The sequence below is a fragment of the Staurois parvus genome, unplaced genomic scaffold (assembly GCF_062004578.1).
Source record: "Staurois parvus isolate SC_StPar_1 unplaced genomic scaffold, SC_StPar_1.0 ptg000758l, whole genome shotgun sequence".
Taxonomy (NCBI): domain Eukaryota; kingdom Metazoa; phylum Chordata; class Amphibia; order Anura; family Ranidae; genus Staurois; species Staurois parvus.
In genome coordinates this window covers 928,992-944,856 of record NW_028318554.1, presented here as the reverse complement: position 1 = coordinate 944,856, position 15,865 = coordinate 928,992, and the positions used below count along the sequence as shown (strand labels likewise).

Genomic DNA, 15,865 nt, shown 5'->3' with positions numbered 1-15,865 from the left:
GGAGAGCAACGTGGATAATATTTGATTTAAAAAATACAGTTTTCTCCTTAATTTGTTCTTGTTTTCTCTCCCTGCACTGTGCACTAGTGATTAGGTTCGGGTTTGCTGCTACCATGGGTTTAAAGATACTAAAGTCTTGTTTTTTTTTTTTAACCCCCCCCCTGGCGGTATTCCCGAGTGTAGCTCGGGGTAAAGTTTCAGTACCAGAAGCAGTAACCCCGAGCTACACTTGGGAATACACTGCAGCGCTTGTCCAGCGATCCCTGTTTAACTTACCTTGTCCTGCGCTCCCGCGATGTCCCTCCTGCAGTGTCCCCTGTAATGTCCTCCGGCCGATGCCGGCATCTGTCTTCCGGGTTCCGTTCCCTTTGACGTCGGGACGTACGGGGGACGGAACAGCCGGAAATTCAAAAATGTAAAAATGTGACATTCACTCAATACACTAAAATCTGATAGTATTCCATTCCTGTATCAAACCATTTCACATACATTGTGTCCCGAGTGCTTTGTCCGGCGCCCTGCCTGCATTTGTACCGTTCTTTCTGCCTGGAAACTGAGAAACGTCCATGGCGTCCAAAAAGCGTCCCTTTAGGTCAAAAGTGGTTTTAGACCGGCTAGAGAACAGCGATAGTAAATCAGAACCACTTGCTAAAAAGAATTGCCAATATATGTAAATTCATTGGTTTATGTGGAAGTTTTAGCATCTACAAATGGCATATATATTCTGGAATTGAAAAATGAAAATTAAATCTTTTTTTATTAAAAAAGAAATGAATCAGATTGGGGTGCTGCTGCCTGTAATCAAAGATAAATGTAGAAAAATCCATTCCTCAGCCAAATATGCGCTGCCAGTGTAACCTGTCACTAAAGCTGCCTGTGAAAATTGAACTGTTTCTGTAACACTGCGTACAGCTTTAATACATCCCCCAAGGAGGTTAGTTAAAGTCAGGGGCGGACTGACAACTCATGGGGCCCCCGGACAATAGGGGATAATGGGGCCCCTGTGTCCTTGCCCAAACTCAAAAAAGCCTATGAAAAAAGGTACCAGGGGCATCTCATGGGGCCCCCTACTGACCCCGGGCCCTCGGGCATCGCACTAGTTTCCAAATGGTCTGTCCGCCCCTGGTTAAAGGATTTGCATATTTTCAATGTTAAACTCAAAGTCACATAAAAAGATCCTCTCCCAGCTGTAGAATATTTTTTTTTTATATGTTTTTCTGCATTGGTACATGTTCCTGACTGCAGTGTCCAGCTTTCTGCGCCATTTTGCGACAGTAGTTTGCCTCTTAGCCATAAAAATGGCCAGAATGTAGCAACAAGATTCACCCCTATAGACATCATAGACATCATGGGGATTCGTTTATAAATTTGATTTTGCTGAACTTTGAACAATATTAACCCCTCGCCCTCCAGAGGATTTACCCCCCCCCCCTTCCTGACCAGGCCATTTTTTGCAGTACAGCACCGCGTTACTTTAACTGACAATTGCGCAGTCATGCAACGCTGTATATAACTTAAATATATATCCTTTTTTTCACACAAATAGAGCTTTCTTTTGGTGGTATTTGATCACCTCTGTGTTTTGTTTTGTTTTTGCGCTATGAACAAAAAAAACAGTGACAATTTAAAAAAAACAACAACATTTTTTACTTTTTGCTATAAAACGTATCCAATAAAAATAATTCTAAAAATCAAATGTCTTCATAAGTTTAGGCCAAAATGTATTCTGCTTCAAGTCTTTGCAAAAAAAAAAGCCCAATACGTGTAAATTAATTGGTTTATGTGAAAGTTATAGCATTTACAAATGGCGGTATATATACTGGAAATTTAATTTTTTTTATACTAGTAATGGTGGTGATCAGCGACTTATAGCGGGACTGTGACAGGCATTCTGACACTGTCTAACAGCCACTGATATCCCCAGTGACATTAATAAAGTGATCAGTGCTACTAAAAAGCACTGACACTGGGCAGGAAGGGGTTAACTGCTGGGCGATCAAAGGGTTAACTGTGTGCTGTTTTACTAGGGAGGCATGCTGTTTTGTATCTCTCTGCTATGCAGAGCAATACAAAGCAGCATGTCCACGCTGACAGGGGAGAAACCTGTATTGTTTACACACAGGTCTCTCCTGTCAGCTTACCCCGATGATTGCCAAGTGCTGGCCGAGAATCACCAGCCGGGACCCAGTGATTGACATCGCCTACCCGGAAATGCAAAATCACGTGTGTGTATATACGTGATTTTGCGCAGCCGTCGCCTGTACCAGCATTTCTGCTATAGGGCGGCGGGAAAGCAGTTGATTGAACTCTTGGCAAATTAAACCCATGCAGATCCACCAATATTTACTGTTCACACCCAGTAGACCGTAGAAATATCCTGCATGTATGTCTACTCAAGTTAAGCTATAATTCTCAAATTTCTCCTTGTCAGGTCTTATGTGAAGAATTGTCTGTGGAGAGGTTCTTTCCAGTCCTTTACATGAAGGTGAGGTCCTAAAATGGCACTTTCTGATTGGTCAGCACTTTCCAGAACATAACATGTTCATGTGCCAGAAAAAAATCTCCAGCAAATATGAAACTTATTTTTGGTCTATGTGTGTCCTTATGGATTTATTTACCGATGTATATGAAAAATGTACTTTGTGTAACTCTGCAATGCCTCTTTGTATTAAATCCTAATATCCCCTTCTTAGTGCTAGCTGAAGAAAGTTAAATAAAATAGAAGTTCCTGCCCTGGATACCGAAATGAAAGAGGAGGTATGGAGCAAGCATGAGTGACCCAACTCCTCTCTAAAGTCTCTCCTACCTTCAGCTCCTATAGGAATAGCAAGGTCCTCCTTTAAAGGAAATGGTGTTGACCTGCACTGGCTCACAGTATTCCATGGCAGTGACCTATTACAATTCATGAGTCTGGGAAGAGTGCTAAAAGTTAAATTCTGAAAGGCGGAGATAGGTTATAGCTTTATTCTTTGCATATTGCAGTTCATAAGTCCACATGTGAGGACCTTGCTGGTTATGGACATTTTTTGGCTATCTAAGAAGTCTCTGATCTCCTCTACCAAAAATTCTTTCTTCAGGCCTCTCAGCTCCTGGTGACATTTGATGAACACGTCATGACCAATAACTTCAAATTTGGGGTCATCTATCAGAAACCAGCACAGGTAAGGGAAAAAAATGTTGACACATGAAATTGGTTTATTTCTGAATAATTATATAAATATATATATATATATATATATATATATATATAATCTCATACAGGGCTGTAGTAACTGACTCACAGTAGATAAGGTGTCCTGATCTTGATTTAAAGTATATGTATAGTCAAGACTTTTGTAGAGCTAACGCCAATGAGCCGCTGGATAGGATGAGTCGTCTGTTCTTTGCCTCGACCTTCTCAAGAACTTTAGCCCCTCTGATACACCAGGTTGGATGTACAAACATACAATATCACAGAAAATCACTGAAAGTAATACTTAATACACAATAGTATTGCTATATCAAATAAAACAGGTACAAAAAGCAAGCTTAATAAATTTTCACCTGATATGGTTGGTAACAAGGCAAACATGAAAATGGGTTAAAAAAGGTAATGACACAATTTAGCATACAGAGTGATTAGCAATAAGGACTAGGCATAAGATGACATTTGCCATCCAGATCAGCATAAACAGTAGCACGGTCACCTAAAGTGCAGCAGTGAGCAGTATTAAAGTTTGATTTACTGTACTGAATACAGGAGACTATACTATTGAAGTTCTGTAACCTCTTTACGCCGAGCTCACCCAAATGTGCGGCCTCTCGGCATCTGATGCCGAGCGGCCGCACATTCGTGTGGAAATAAAAAAAACATATGTGCTGAGAGCGCGTGCCCTGCACGCTCCCAGCACACATGTCCAGTACCCACAGAAAGGTCCCGATCTCCTCTTGTGATCGGGACCCTTTCCAATCATGTGACTGCCATGACAGCGAATCACGGCGGTCACATGACACTAAAACCCTGTCCACCTCCTGAAACCCTTAAAGGGCCGGGAAGTGCCGGCGCCAAGGGGTTAATGGTGACTATGCTAGGCCTAGATCGACTGGGTGTGCACTGTCTGTAGGAATGAAAGAAAGATAGAAAGGAACAAAGGGAACTTGCAGGATGGTTTTGCTTGAAAGGTAGTGTTTTATGTTGCTCTTTGTTGGGGCCCTTTAAGAAGCGGTGGTGCACTTAGCAGTTTTAGTAAGCCAGCATGCAGTATAGTTGTGGTAAAGATGCAGTAAAAGTGCAGTAGAGGTGTGGTAAGGTGCAGTATAGGTGCGATATACTCAATGTACTGCCTCCAGTAACTAAGTCCCTGCTAGCAGTGTGAATAATGGGTAATTTACTCTTACCAGACCCTGTTGAGCAGCTGTGATCACTCGCTGTATAAAGGGTCTCACCACAGAATTCTTCAGCGGATTCATCGGTGGGAAGGAGAGGATGAGAGGATACTCTTTTGTGAGCAGTGTGGTCAGCATGCAACATATGTGCTCTCCTCAGTTCCCTCGCTGCCAAGAGGAAGAAATATTCAGAGCAGTTCGATAAAAGCCATCTCCTCACTCCTATTACTGCCCAAAGCCTCTTAGAAATCATAGTCCAAAGAGTCCATAAGCTCCATTATATGGCTACCATCTCGAACAACAACTTCCATGTTTCTCGGTGCTCTGCATAGAAGTCTATGGGCTTGCTTGGCTATGGCTCTCCCCTGCTGGCTGGAGGGGATAGTGCAGCATAACATCAGCATCATGGTAGAGGGTGAAAAAAACAGCTGTGCAGCTCGCTGTATAAAGGGTCTCTCCACAGAATTCCTCAGGAGATTCAGTGGTGGGAAGCAGAGAGTGAGAAGATACTCTTGTCTGATCAGTGTGGTGATTATGCAACATATGTGCTCTCCTCAGTTCCCTCGCTGCCAAGAGGAAGAAATATCCAGAGAAGTTCAATAAAAGCCATCTCCTCACTCCTATTACTGCCCAGAGCCTCTTAGAAATCACAGTCCAAAGAGTCCATAAGCTCCATTATATGGCTGCCATCTCGAACAACAACTTCCATGATTCTCAGTGCTCTGCATAGAAGTCTATGGGCTGGCTTGGCTATGGCTCTCCCCCTGCTGGCTGGAGGTGATAGTGCAGCGTAACATCAGCATCGTGGTAGAGGGTAAAAAAAAACAAAAAGCAATGTCTCTTTCTCCATGTTATTGCATCCCAGCACCTGATTACACTTTCTTTTTAGTTTTGGATAAAGTAGGAAAGAGTTAAACCCCTTCCATTTATTTTTTTCCTCCAAATATGCAGAATGCAGCAAGGACCCAATGCCAGTGGTAACAGAATCCAGAAAGATAGTTTACTAGATGACTAGCAATAATTTAAAAAAAAGGCCAACACATTTTGAGAACTCACACACTCCCCCTTCTTCAGGACTTAGGAAAGATATCAATTCAACAGCACCTGGACACAAAAACAATTAAAAAATATTTATAGATCTTTCTGAACTCTATTGCCATTGGTGTGGCACCCTTGCTGTGTTCTGCATATTTGGATCTTCCACAAGGCCCCCTCCCCTGTTCAGGAATACTCCTACATGTGAGCAGTCTCACTGAAGCAATCCAGCCAAATTATAAAAGAGACGGCCATTCGTAATTCTAAACATTAATGATGGGAGATCTACCACCTCTTACACATTTATTTTTTGCTGACTGTGTACCATTTGGAAAATATCCTTTCACTTCATGTCCCAAAGATGCAACAGGTAGTTAGGGAAATGTTCCCAAAATGAAGGGAATTCCCCTTCTATACAGCTGTCCTCAGACCAGGGGTCCACATTGGAAGATTTGCCCTGTACCCTTGTTCTGAGACAGCTCTAAAATGTTTGATTTTCCCACACATTTTTTCCTCTGTGACAGTAGTCCGCAGTAGAAATGATGGAGGTTGAATCTCTCCAGTGGTAACACACACAGCATTTACAACTTGGCCGAGGGTCTAACCTTTTAGCACCCAAAACTTAAAAAAGATTTTGCATAGATATTAATTTTGGAAGAATAAAGAAGATGCTCAATCACATTATTGAGGTTACTAATATGGTCATTTTGTGATTTTTATTCAATTTAACCAGTGTAGGTGAATTGATGGAATGATGGATTGAGTGATCTTATCGGTGGTGTGTGGCCGCCATCAGAGTACTGTCACCCTTGTTGCCTCTCCTTGTTTCAGGTCACAGAGTCGGAGCTGTTCAGTAACACAGAGGAGAGTTTGGGCTTCACAGAATTTATCGACTTTCTAGGGGAAAAGATTCAACTGCAAAATTTTAAAGGGTGAGAAAAATACCCCACAGGGGCCTTTTCTTAAAAAGTCAAAATTGTTTTTTTTTATAAAAATGATTGATCCTGATATTGTGCAATTTTTCCGCTTCTGCTATGTGTCTCCCTGTTTGCCAGAAATACAGTTGCTGATCACTGACACCACACCAAGAGTTCATGTCAATGGGCTTTCTAGCAGGGGGTTCCTTTTACTATTCAGATGCATACAGTTGCATTCTAATACGGGGTGACCGACGGGAGTTTGAGAAAAACAGTACTTCGTAGATTTTCAAATCGAACTGTATTTATTTTTACAAAAATAAAGGTCAAGACATGCCATTTGAGTTACTTATTCAGTTATAAAAATAATGTCAGATGACGACCATCCTCTTGAATGCAGAATTTCAATCCTTCACTTGAAATTGTCTATCACTCGGGCCAACAGCTGTTGATCAATCATGAGCTCTTCTTGTTAGATGGCATCCTTCAATTCATTCAAATTACGGGGTATACACAAGGCTCTTCAGGTACCCCCATAGGAAATCACATGATGACAAGTGAAAAGATCTTAGGGGCCATGATACATCACAGAACCGTGAAATGAGGTGCCCAGGGAACATGTTTCAAATAACTTCCATTGGTGCGTTGGCAGTATGCGCTATGGCACCACCCTACTGAAAAAAAAACATTTCTCATGTTTATTCATCTAGTTCTGGTCATAAGAAGTTGTTCAGCATGTGAATGTAACATTCCGAATTAACAGTAAATGTTAGGCCATTTTCCTTGAAAAAATATGGGCCGATAACTCCAAAAGGGGCAACCACATACCGCACTTGGACTCTTGAGTGTTCCTAGGATTTTCAGGAGCCCTGTAATGAAGGTTCTGCTTATTTACTGTTCCATTCAAATGAAAATGAGCTTCATTGCTTATCATGATTATTGCATTTTCATTTTCTTCCACTTGCATGTCTCTGAGTAGATCGTCCCGGGTTCCTAACCAGTGCCTCTCTCATCCTTGCAATGTTTTTCGGTGTCCTTGCAGTGCGGCTGGGGCCTGGTGGTTTCTTGTTCATAATTTTTCCTGTTGTTCTGAAATGTTCAACCCACCTGGGGAATGGCCTCAGGAATGGGAATGACCCCATGTCGACCAACATTGAATTCTCAACGAAATAGCCATGTAAGACTCACCACTTCGAACAAAGCTGTGGTAAGCAAACAAACGTCCACTGCTTCATTGTGACTCAGTTGGCACTCCAGTGGGGAAGGGGAAAGACATCTAGCTAGTCCCCCTCTCATCACCACTTACTGTGTTCTACCTGTTCTAAAAATGTCCGACTCCCATTGGTCACCCTGTATAAAACATAGCATTTGGGTTTAATTCCGCTTTAAGTATCTAAACTTTCTGGCATCAACCAAAAATGTATCACCTCTATGTTCTCTGACCGTTTAACAGTCTTCATCTGGTGCAGGTTCCGAGGGGGTCTGGACGTGTCCCAAGGTCAGACGGGAACAGAGTCTGTGTACACGATGTTCCGGGGTCATGAAATCATGTTCCATGTGTCAACGAAACTCCCATACACCCCGGGGGACACGCAGCAGGTCCGTGCGGTTTGTAGCTTTGTTTCTTAGTTTTATGAATGGTACAAGATGCGATCAGTATTGTCTCTTAGCAGTGTTACAGCTAAAGGTCTAAAAGAAGTGAGGAGCCACTACTAAGCCAATGGCTGTCTTCACAGGAAGCAAGGTGGCCAATTTTTGTAGGTCCACCAGGACATGGACCCTTTAAGAAATGAATTTTTTTGCCAAAATAATCCAGCTACATTTGCTGCAGATTTAAAAAGCCTTGGCTGGTTTTTATGTCCTTTGGGGAACAGCAGAGCTTAACAAAACCCATTTTTTGGGAGGTTAGGTCCAGTCATGAAATGTTCTGTTATATTACAGCAATGCCGTTCCTTGCCACATTGCAGCAGCTGGAAGAAGTAGAGAAAAGAAGAGTACAAATGATCATATGGGGCAGCTTTATGCTCACTGGACAGACATGATGATGAATGAAGTATATCTAAAGCCAAAACTTGTTTACCTGTTTTGGCTAAAGTAGGGAAAGGCTAAACTCCTGTCAGAAGAAAAGAAATGAAGACCAAGGGAAAGAGATCCCTAAGGTCAAGGGGTCCCAATGAGGACAAGTCTCCTCATTGGCACCCCTTGACCTTAGGGATCTCTTTCCCTTGGTCTTCATTCCTTTCCTTGTGCATTTACAGGTTCCGAGGACACCACATAATTATATACATGTGAGTCGGCTATGCTTGTTTTGTTATATTTGGGGTCGCCATGGTTGGAACCCCTTAGATTTTTTTCTATTTTTCAGCCAAGGGCATCCCAGTTTTTTATAAGTAAACTCCTGTCAGGTTTTTTTTGTTTTGTTTTTTTTTCTTAGGTGATTGTAGCCGTATTAGTGCACTTGCGACAGAAACAATTGAGTACTGTCCGTGATACTTTTTTTATTTACACTAACATACAATTTTCAGGACAAGCTTTCGGGGTATGTCCCCTTTTTCAAGGTCCAAGCAGTACCTGAAATAAAAAATAATAAAATATAGTGCCTTATCTCCTTTTAAATGTATTTCTTAAACAAATTATAGTGCACTCACATGGTACACATGATAAAATCGCTTTTTGGTACAATATTATAGAATCCTCTGTGTGTTTTCCACACTCCTTATACTTTCTGTGTATTTTCCTTTGAGCATTTTCTTTTAAATCTTTGATCTGTTGGAGAGATTTCTGACCTATACACAAAATATGGAGTGATTGGAAGACTTTCCAAAGTGAGGAAAGTACCCTCTTGCCAGTTTTGCACTCATTTTAAATGCATCATTGCCAAATTTCACCAGTAGGTGGCTCTACATGTGAACATCTTCTATCCACGGCACCTCCTGCCTGGAGTTTTCATGTTCTCCCTGTGCCTGCGTGGGTTTCCTCTGGGTACTCCGGTTTCCTCCCACACTCCAAAGACATGCTGGTAGGTTAATTGGATCCTGTCTAAATTGGCCCTAGTATGTGTAATAATGAATGTGAGTTAGGGACCTTAGATTGTACACCCCTTGAGGGTTGGGGACTGATGTGAATGTACAATATATATGTAAAGAGCTGCGTAAATTGACAGCGCTATATAAGTACCTGTAATAAATAAATAAATAAATCTTGGGAACACCTTGGAATTGTAGGCAGGGGAGGGTCACAAAGGGATTAATACATTCTGCTCTTCTCAATTCCAAATTTCTTTCCAGCTGCAGAGAAAACGTCACATTGGGAATGATATTGTCTCATTGGTGTACCAGGACGATGGCTCCGTTTTCTCACCAGATATGATAACTTCCCATTTCCTCCATTGTTTCATCATTGTACAGTCCTGCAGAAGCCACAGCGGTAATACTCTGTACAAGGTGAGAGCCTTTTATGTGACTTCAAGAGGATGAGGCCATCCACAGAGCCCTTTTCTGCATTTTTTCATGGCTAATTTGCACATTTGTAAAAAAAAAAAATAATAAAAAAGAGTATAGGTAGGGTGACACTGCAATGGGGGACATGTACCAATGCAAAAAAAAAGTTTTAAAAATAGTATTCAGTTTGGAGAGAGTCTTTTAATGCAACTTAAACGTCAACTTTAAAAATACCCAAGTTGTTTAAGTACCATGCTTGGGAGGTACGCTAAACCTGAATTTTCACAGCAGTCTGATGGGGCTTGTTTACATTTGCGTTTGTCCTCTGAAGAGTGATCCACAGTGTTTGGGTGTTAATTCATTTCATTGGGCAGAATATTAATTTATTCTGGCCATTGGAATGAATGCTCAAGCGCTAAACGCATAGACACGTTTACAGGCGTTTAGTCCGCCAAAATGCTTATCTACTGAAGGCGCAAGTTTTTTCTGCCTCTAAGTGACTGTAAATGACTATGTGTGCATGGACACATAGGCTAGCATAGGAGGCTCCTTTCATCAAACGCCTGCAGAAGCAGCATTTTCAACACCCCTTGTGCATGAGCCCTTAACCACTTGCTGCCTGTCCACACTACATTTACTGCGAGCGGGCTGCAGCTATAGGCTAGGCCATGTACCCAAACGTCACTTAGAACATGCGCACTGGAGCTCCCGCTGGGGTACGCAGAGGCGTGATCCCATGAGAGCTGTGTCCGCTGAACACAGTGGGTCATGACGCTCGGTACTGTCCCTGCTGTGAGCGGCCCGGGTATCATGTGATTGCAATGACCAACCATAGCGATCACACGATTATAATGTAAGCAAAACTGTCAAGAATGGCTTCCATTCATGACAACTTGCTTATTTTTGTGATGCTGTGATTGGCCCACAGCTATCACATGGTACCTGGCCCCCTGCACCATGTGTCTAGCTGTAGTCAATCACAGCATAACAATAGTAAGTAAGCTGTCACGAGTGGAAGCCTGTCAGGAATGGACTTGCCAGTGGTGGTGGGCCTTACCTGCCTTGTGGGCTGCAGTACCAGGGCTGGCCAGCGGGTGCTCTCAGCAACCAGAGGCTCACTCCTGCGATGAGCCATCACCTGAGGCTGATTACAGCAGGTGTATTTAAGGAATGGCCAGGCCTGTGATCAGGGCCTTGGTGTATGTTTCCCATGAGCCCCTGTACCTGCATCCTGCCTGATTTCTGATTCTGCTTGATCCTGACCCTGACCCTGAATGAACTCCGCCTGTCCTGACCTCGGCTATTCCTGACCATGCTTCCGCCTGCTCCTTGTACCTTGCCTGCCCGTTTGCTACCGACCCGGCCTGCCCGACTAAGTTTAGTATTGTTATTATTGTTATCTGTTGAAGGTTTGGTTGCACTGTGTTTGTTTAGTCTTGCACTGCGTTTATGTTTTATTTAGTCTTAATAAATTGTATTGTTTATACTATACCTGGAGCCTGTGTTTCCCTGCGTCAGTCCACACATTTCTGGTCATACCCGGATCCCTAACAAAGCCATTCTTAACAATTAAAACTATTGCTTATAACAGTGATTATCACTCAGTCTGACTCCTTCACTTGTGTGTATAAACCTCAGCTTCAGTCATTGAGCTCTGCTAACAGGATAGGAATACATTGGAAAAGAAGCCAAAAGTGCCACCTACTGGACATAAATGAAAATACAAAGTAATCAAATGCTATACAGTAGTTTATCGTTACCTGAGATATTCAGTATTTCAGGTAAATATAAAATATACATACTTGAAATAAGAAAAAAAAATTCTGACATTAAATAAAGTAAGAAGAAAAATAAAAAAATGTTTAACCATTTTGGATGACTTTTTTCTGTTATAACTCATATTTATCTGGACAAGAATTTTTTAGGTTACAGTAATCTCATATATATCGTCCTCCCAGGTCTCGGTTACAGCTCGCGATGATGTGCCAGGATTCGGGCCAGCTCTGCCAAATCCTGCCGTGTTTCAAAAGGTAATCATGATGCCAACCTTACACAGGGAAGATACCTATATATTAACACAAGACATATGCCTTGATGATTTGCTGAAGAAATGTACATCATTCCCAAATACTTTATACCTGGGGTTCATATCTTCTCCTTCATGGCTTCTTCTGTGTGTTCTCCTATATTTGTAGGCTCCCCAACAACTACCACCGTCAGTATGATATCACTTGGGAGGTTATTCATCTTGTTTTCTGGCATGAGCACTGCATTCTGAACAGCAGTAGATTGTGGTAACTGCGGTCTAGCTCGGTGGTTCTCAAGGACCAGGCCACAATGTCTCTCCTATCAGGCCATAGCTTTTGTCCTCCATGAGTGGACAAGTACTCCCAACGTTCTGTGGTCGAACACCAGCCAATTAGGATCCTGAGAGAATTCCAGAGCCACACCAGTTAGAACCCCCAAATGGTTCATACCTGGCACTGTAGCAGAGGGGAGATGTATTCTCAGGATACCCCTAGATTCTCCCCCATCACTTTCGCAGCTCAATGGCAGTTCTAAAGGTGCATGCTCTGGTAACAAAGGAAAACCTGACAATCTAGATGCCATGTTACTGACAGCAACAGGTGATAGGAGAACAGGGACTCCAAGAGCTTACCCCATTCGTGACACCTGGCTTGACCTGGCAGTATTCTCCACATACCCTCCTTAGGCCTTCTAGCAATAAGTCCAACAACAGCCCACATTCGCATAAGCCTGTTACCAGGAGATATTATAAACAAAGGTTAGGAGAAGAGCAAAAGCAGAAGACCTTTTCAAATTGTTTACTGACATACCCCATCAAATCCTCCAGTCATCCTGATCCCAGGTAACGGCCCAATCCCCTAAATGAAAGCAAAAGCATTTGATAGTTATAAAGAGTGTGAGCGGAGGAGTAGCCTGTATTTTACAAGGGTTGCCTAAGTCCTACATCCCTAGCTAGGGATGCAAGTGATCTAAAAAGTCCTCCTCCTCTGCTTCCTTCTTTTCTAAAGGGAAGCTCTAAGAAGATGAATCCTTATGTCCTGCTATAGCTTTCCATCAAGACTGAATCCTGTTGCCCTGGACAAAACAAAACAATCTATACTTTTAGCCTCCTACCAACAGTGCCCAGGATAGAAGTGGTGTTTCCTCTAAATGCCCCCACTGGCATCCTACCTATGGGGACCTCTTGTGGTTCCTAAGACACCTACCCTGCCTATCAATTCAAGTGGTCCTGGACCCCACCTACTCTATAAACTCTTGCAGGCCAGAAAGGGGAACTAGACCAGGCATATCTGTACCATTACCCAATAGAATATGCATACATACCTTGACAAGTGGTCAGCAGGGGGTAGTAGTAGTAGTAGTAGTGGTGTACTTCCTGCAGCATGCACTTTGTCTATCTTCCTTTATTGCTAATTATATTTCAACTTCCAGAACAGGAACCTGGTTGGTGGCTGTGAGAAGCTGACATTTTCTTTATTATGTGTGAAAGGCAGCAAGGAGGGTGTTCCAGCATCACTATCATGACCACTGAACTGTTGTTCTGTGCATTATGTAGTCCTGATGGTTGAACTCTATAAACTGCAGAGACCATTGCATGCACTACAGAGGCCTACCTGCCCAACTCTATGCACTACAGGGGCCTACCTGCCCAACTCTATGCACTACAGGGGCCTACCTGCCCAACTCTATGCACTACAGGGGCCTACCTGCCCAACTCTATGCACTACAGGGGCCTACCTGCCCAACTCTATGCACTACAGGGGCCTACCTGCCCAACTCTATGCATTACAGAGGCCTACCTGCCCAACTCTATGCACTACAGGGGCCTACCTGCCCAACTCTATGCACTACAGAGGCCTACCTGCCCAACTCTATGCATTACAGGGGCCTGATGGCTTGACTCTATACACTATAGAAGCCTGACTACTGAACTGTATGCACTAGACTTGAGTACTGATTTCTATACACTGCAATGGCCTGATCACTGTGCTGTATAGACTACAGGGGCATCCAGTAACTGCTGAACGTTAAACAATAGACACCTGACTGCTGTGCTATATAAACTACAGAGGGCTGACCGCTGAACATAGAGCATGATGAGAGCAATTATATAAGCAACAGTATACATGAGAAGAATACCTTTGACATGCTCACAGTGTGTATTATAAGCTGCAGCAAGTCAGATAGAGCCCACTTCATTTGCTGGCTGAAGGACATCCAGCATCATCTATCACTTTCCTCCTCAGGCTGACTGTCCCTGGCCCACCCTTTTTATTGATTGGGTTTCAGTTCATCCAATCATAAAGGCTCAGGTTGACATGTGGGAGTTACTTAGGGTGGGCTGGATGCAAATACAGTTTACCTAGGAACGCCCACACCTCCAGACTGAGATGCACCCATCAAAGCATTTGGATATTTGTGTAACTCCTTCCAAGAGCCAGCCCACTGCTTGCATCAGGACTGAGGGCTCTTGAGAGGAGTACTGAAGCAGGGTGTTGTGATGTTTTCAGAAAGCTATGTACAACACCCTGCCAGTTCCTCCCATCAGAGATGTGCAGAAACCCAGTGATGATATCAGTGGGTCTAAATTAGGATGTTCCCCTCTGTACAAAGCCAACTCTATAAAGACATGCTATGTCCAGCTTGGGGTGGAAGAACATGAGCGACCTATAGAGACCCCTCACCTCAACCTTATTGAACATCTTTCGGATGAATTTGGATGCCAATTGTGAGCCAAGTCTTTTCATCCAGCATCAGTACCTGGCAAATGTTCTTTTGGCTAAATGGGCACTAATTCCCACAGACACCTCCCAAAATCGTGTGGAAAGCCTTCCCTAGAGACTTGAGGCTGCCATATGAATGCCCACCATTTTGGATTGGGGAGTCCAATGAGCTTTCATATTGTAGGTGTAGGCTTGCCCATGTTGTATACATAATTTTTGTTCAATTTACCCCAATAACAAGTGTTCCTTCCTTTCCAGAACCAGCAGTTTCGAGAATTTCTTCTCACTAAATTGATCAATGCTGAGGTTAGCTGCTACAAAGCAGAGAGGTTCTCCAAGCTTCAGGTGAGGAACAAGTATTTTGGGGTATCTGATGTCTTCTGAATCGTATCTAGATCAGCATTGGACATTAAGGGTAAGGAACACACTAGCCAGAATGACCATGAAGTCAATATTGCAGAGGCCAAGGATCGAGTAGAATATTTTCCGAGGTCAAACCATTTTGCTATATGATGTCACTATTGCAAATTTTATGTGGTAATATGTGGTCTGTAGTCTATGGAAATTGCTGTATTCTGTTACAGTCTACAAAGAATGGATGGGTTGCTCTCAGTGCTATCGTAGTTGAGAAGCTTCAGGCTGAAGATAAGTTATGCAGACAACTGTAGAAGGTAATTCAGTGTTAGGGATCAGATTCTAGGTTAAGCTTGTGTCAAGGGTTGAGGGCTTAAGTGGTACATTAGGTGGTAGGCTGCTGGTTAAAACCCCATCCACCCAGGGCCAGTGCTAGACTATTTTACTGCCTAGGCAAGACCAGCTACTTGCGCCTCCAAAGTACAATTTGAACCACTAATAAAGTACAAATTGAAACACTTTTAGTCAGAGATGATGGTGATGGTTCCACAAAGTGAAAGTTACATTAACTGCTTTATTAATATACCTCTAAGCAGGGCTGTCCTAATAACATCATGGGCCCTTGGCCAAAGTAAAGCACTGGGGCCCCTACCAGCCTGCCCAAATTTAGGCACCTACTCTCAGGAATTAAAGTATAAATAGTTGATAAACATATATTTATTAGTACTTTCAATACAATATATTTTAATCAATAAAAAAATGCCATAAATCAAAGACTAATCTACATAAAGGCCACAGGACTGGATGGGGGAAGCAGAAGGGCATAGCACAGGAGGAGTCAGGAGGGCACACTACTGGGGTCAGAAGGGCACAATACAGGGATCAGGAGGGCACAATACAGGGATCAGAAGGGCACAATACAGGGGGAGTCAGGAGGGCACAATACTGGGATCAAGAGGGCACAATACAGGGGGAGTCAGGAGGGCACAATACTGGGGTCAGG

At 42.9% G+C, this 15,865-nt stretch overlaps 1 protein-coding gene across 1 annotated transcript in view; it reads left to right on the top strand.

Annotated features, from left to right (window-relative positions):
• The window catches only part of LOC149444948 (rap1 GTPase-activating protein 1-like), a 159,462-nt gene that overhangs the window by 127,579 nt on the left and 16,018 nt on the right, over positions 1-15,865 (top strand). Inside the window, exons 9-15 of the mRNA XM_089654347.1 lie at positions 2,432-2,485; positions 3,078-3,161; positions 6,232-6,332; positions 7,787-7,916; positions 9,605-9,760; positions 11,716-11,787; positions 14,767-14,853. Of these exons, the coding sequence (XP_089510473.1) occupies positions 2,432-2,485; positions 3,078-3,161; positions 6,232-6,332; positions 7,787-7,916; positions 9,605-9,760; positions 11,716-11,787; positions 14,767-14,853 (684 nt within the window). The remainder of the gene's footprint in view (positions 1-2,431; positions 2,486-3,077; positions 3,162-6,231; positions 6,333-7,786; positions 7,917-9,604; positions 9,761-11,715; positions 11,788-14,766; positions 14,854-15,865) is intronic.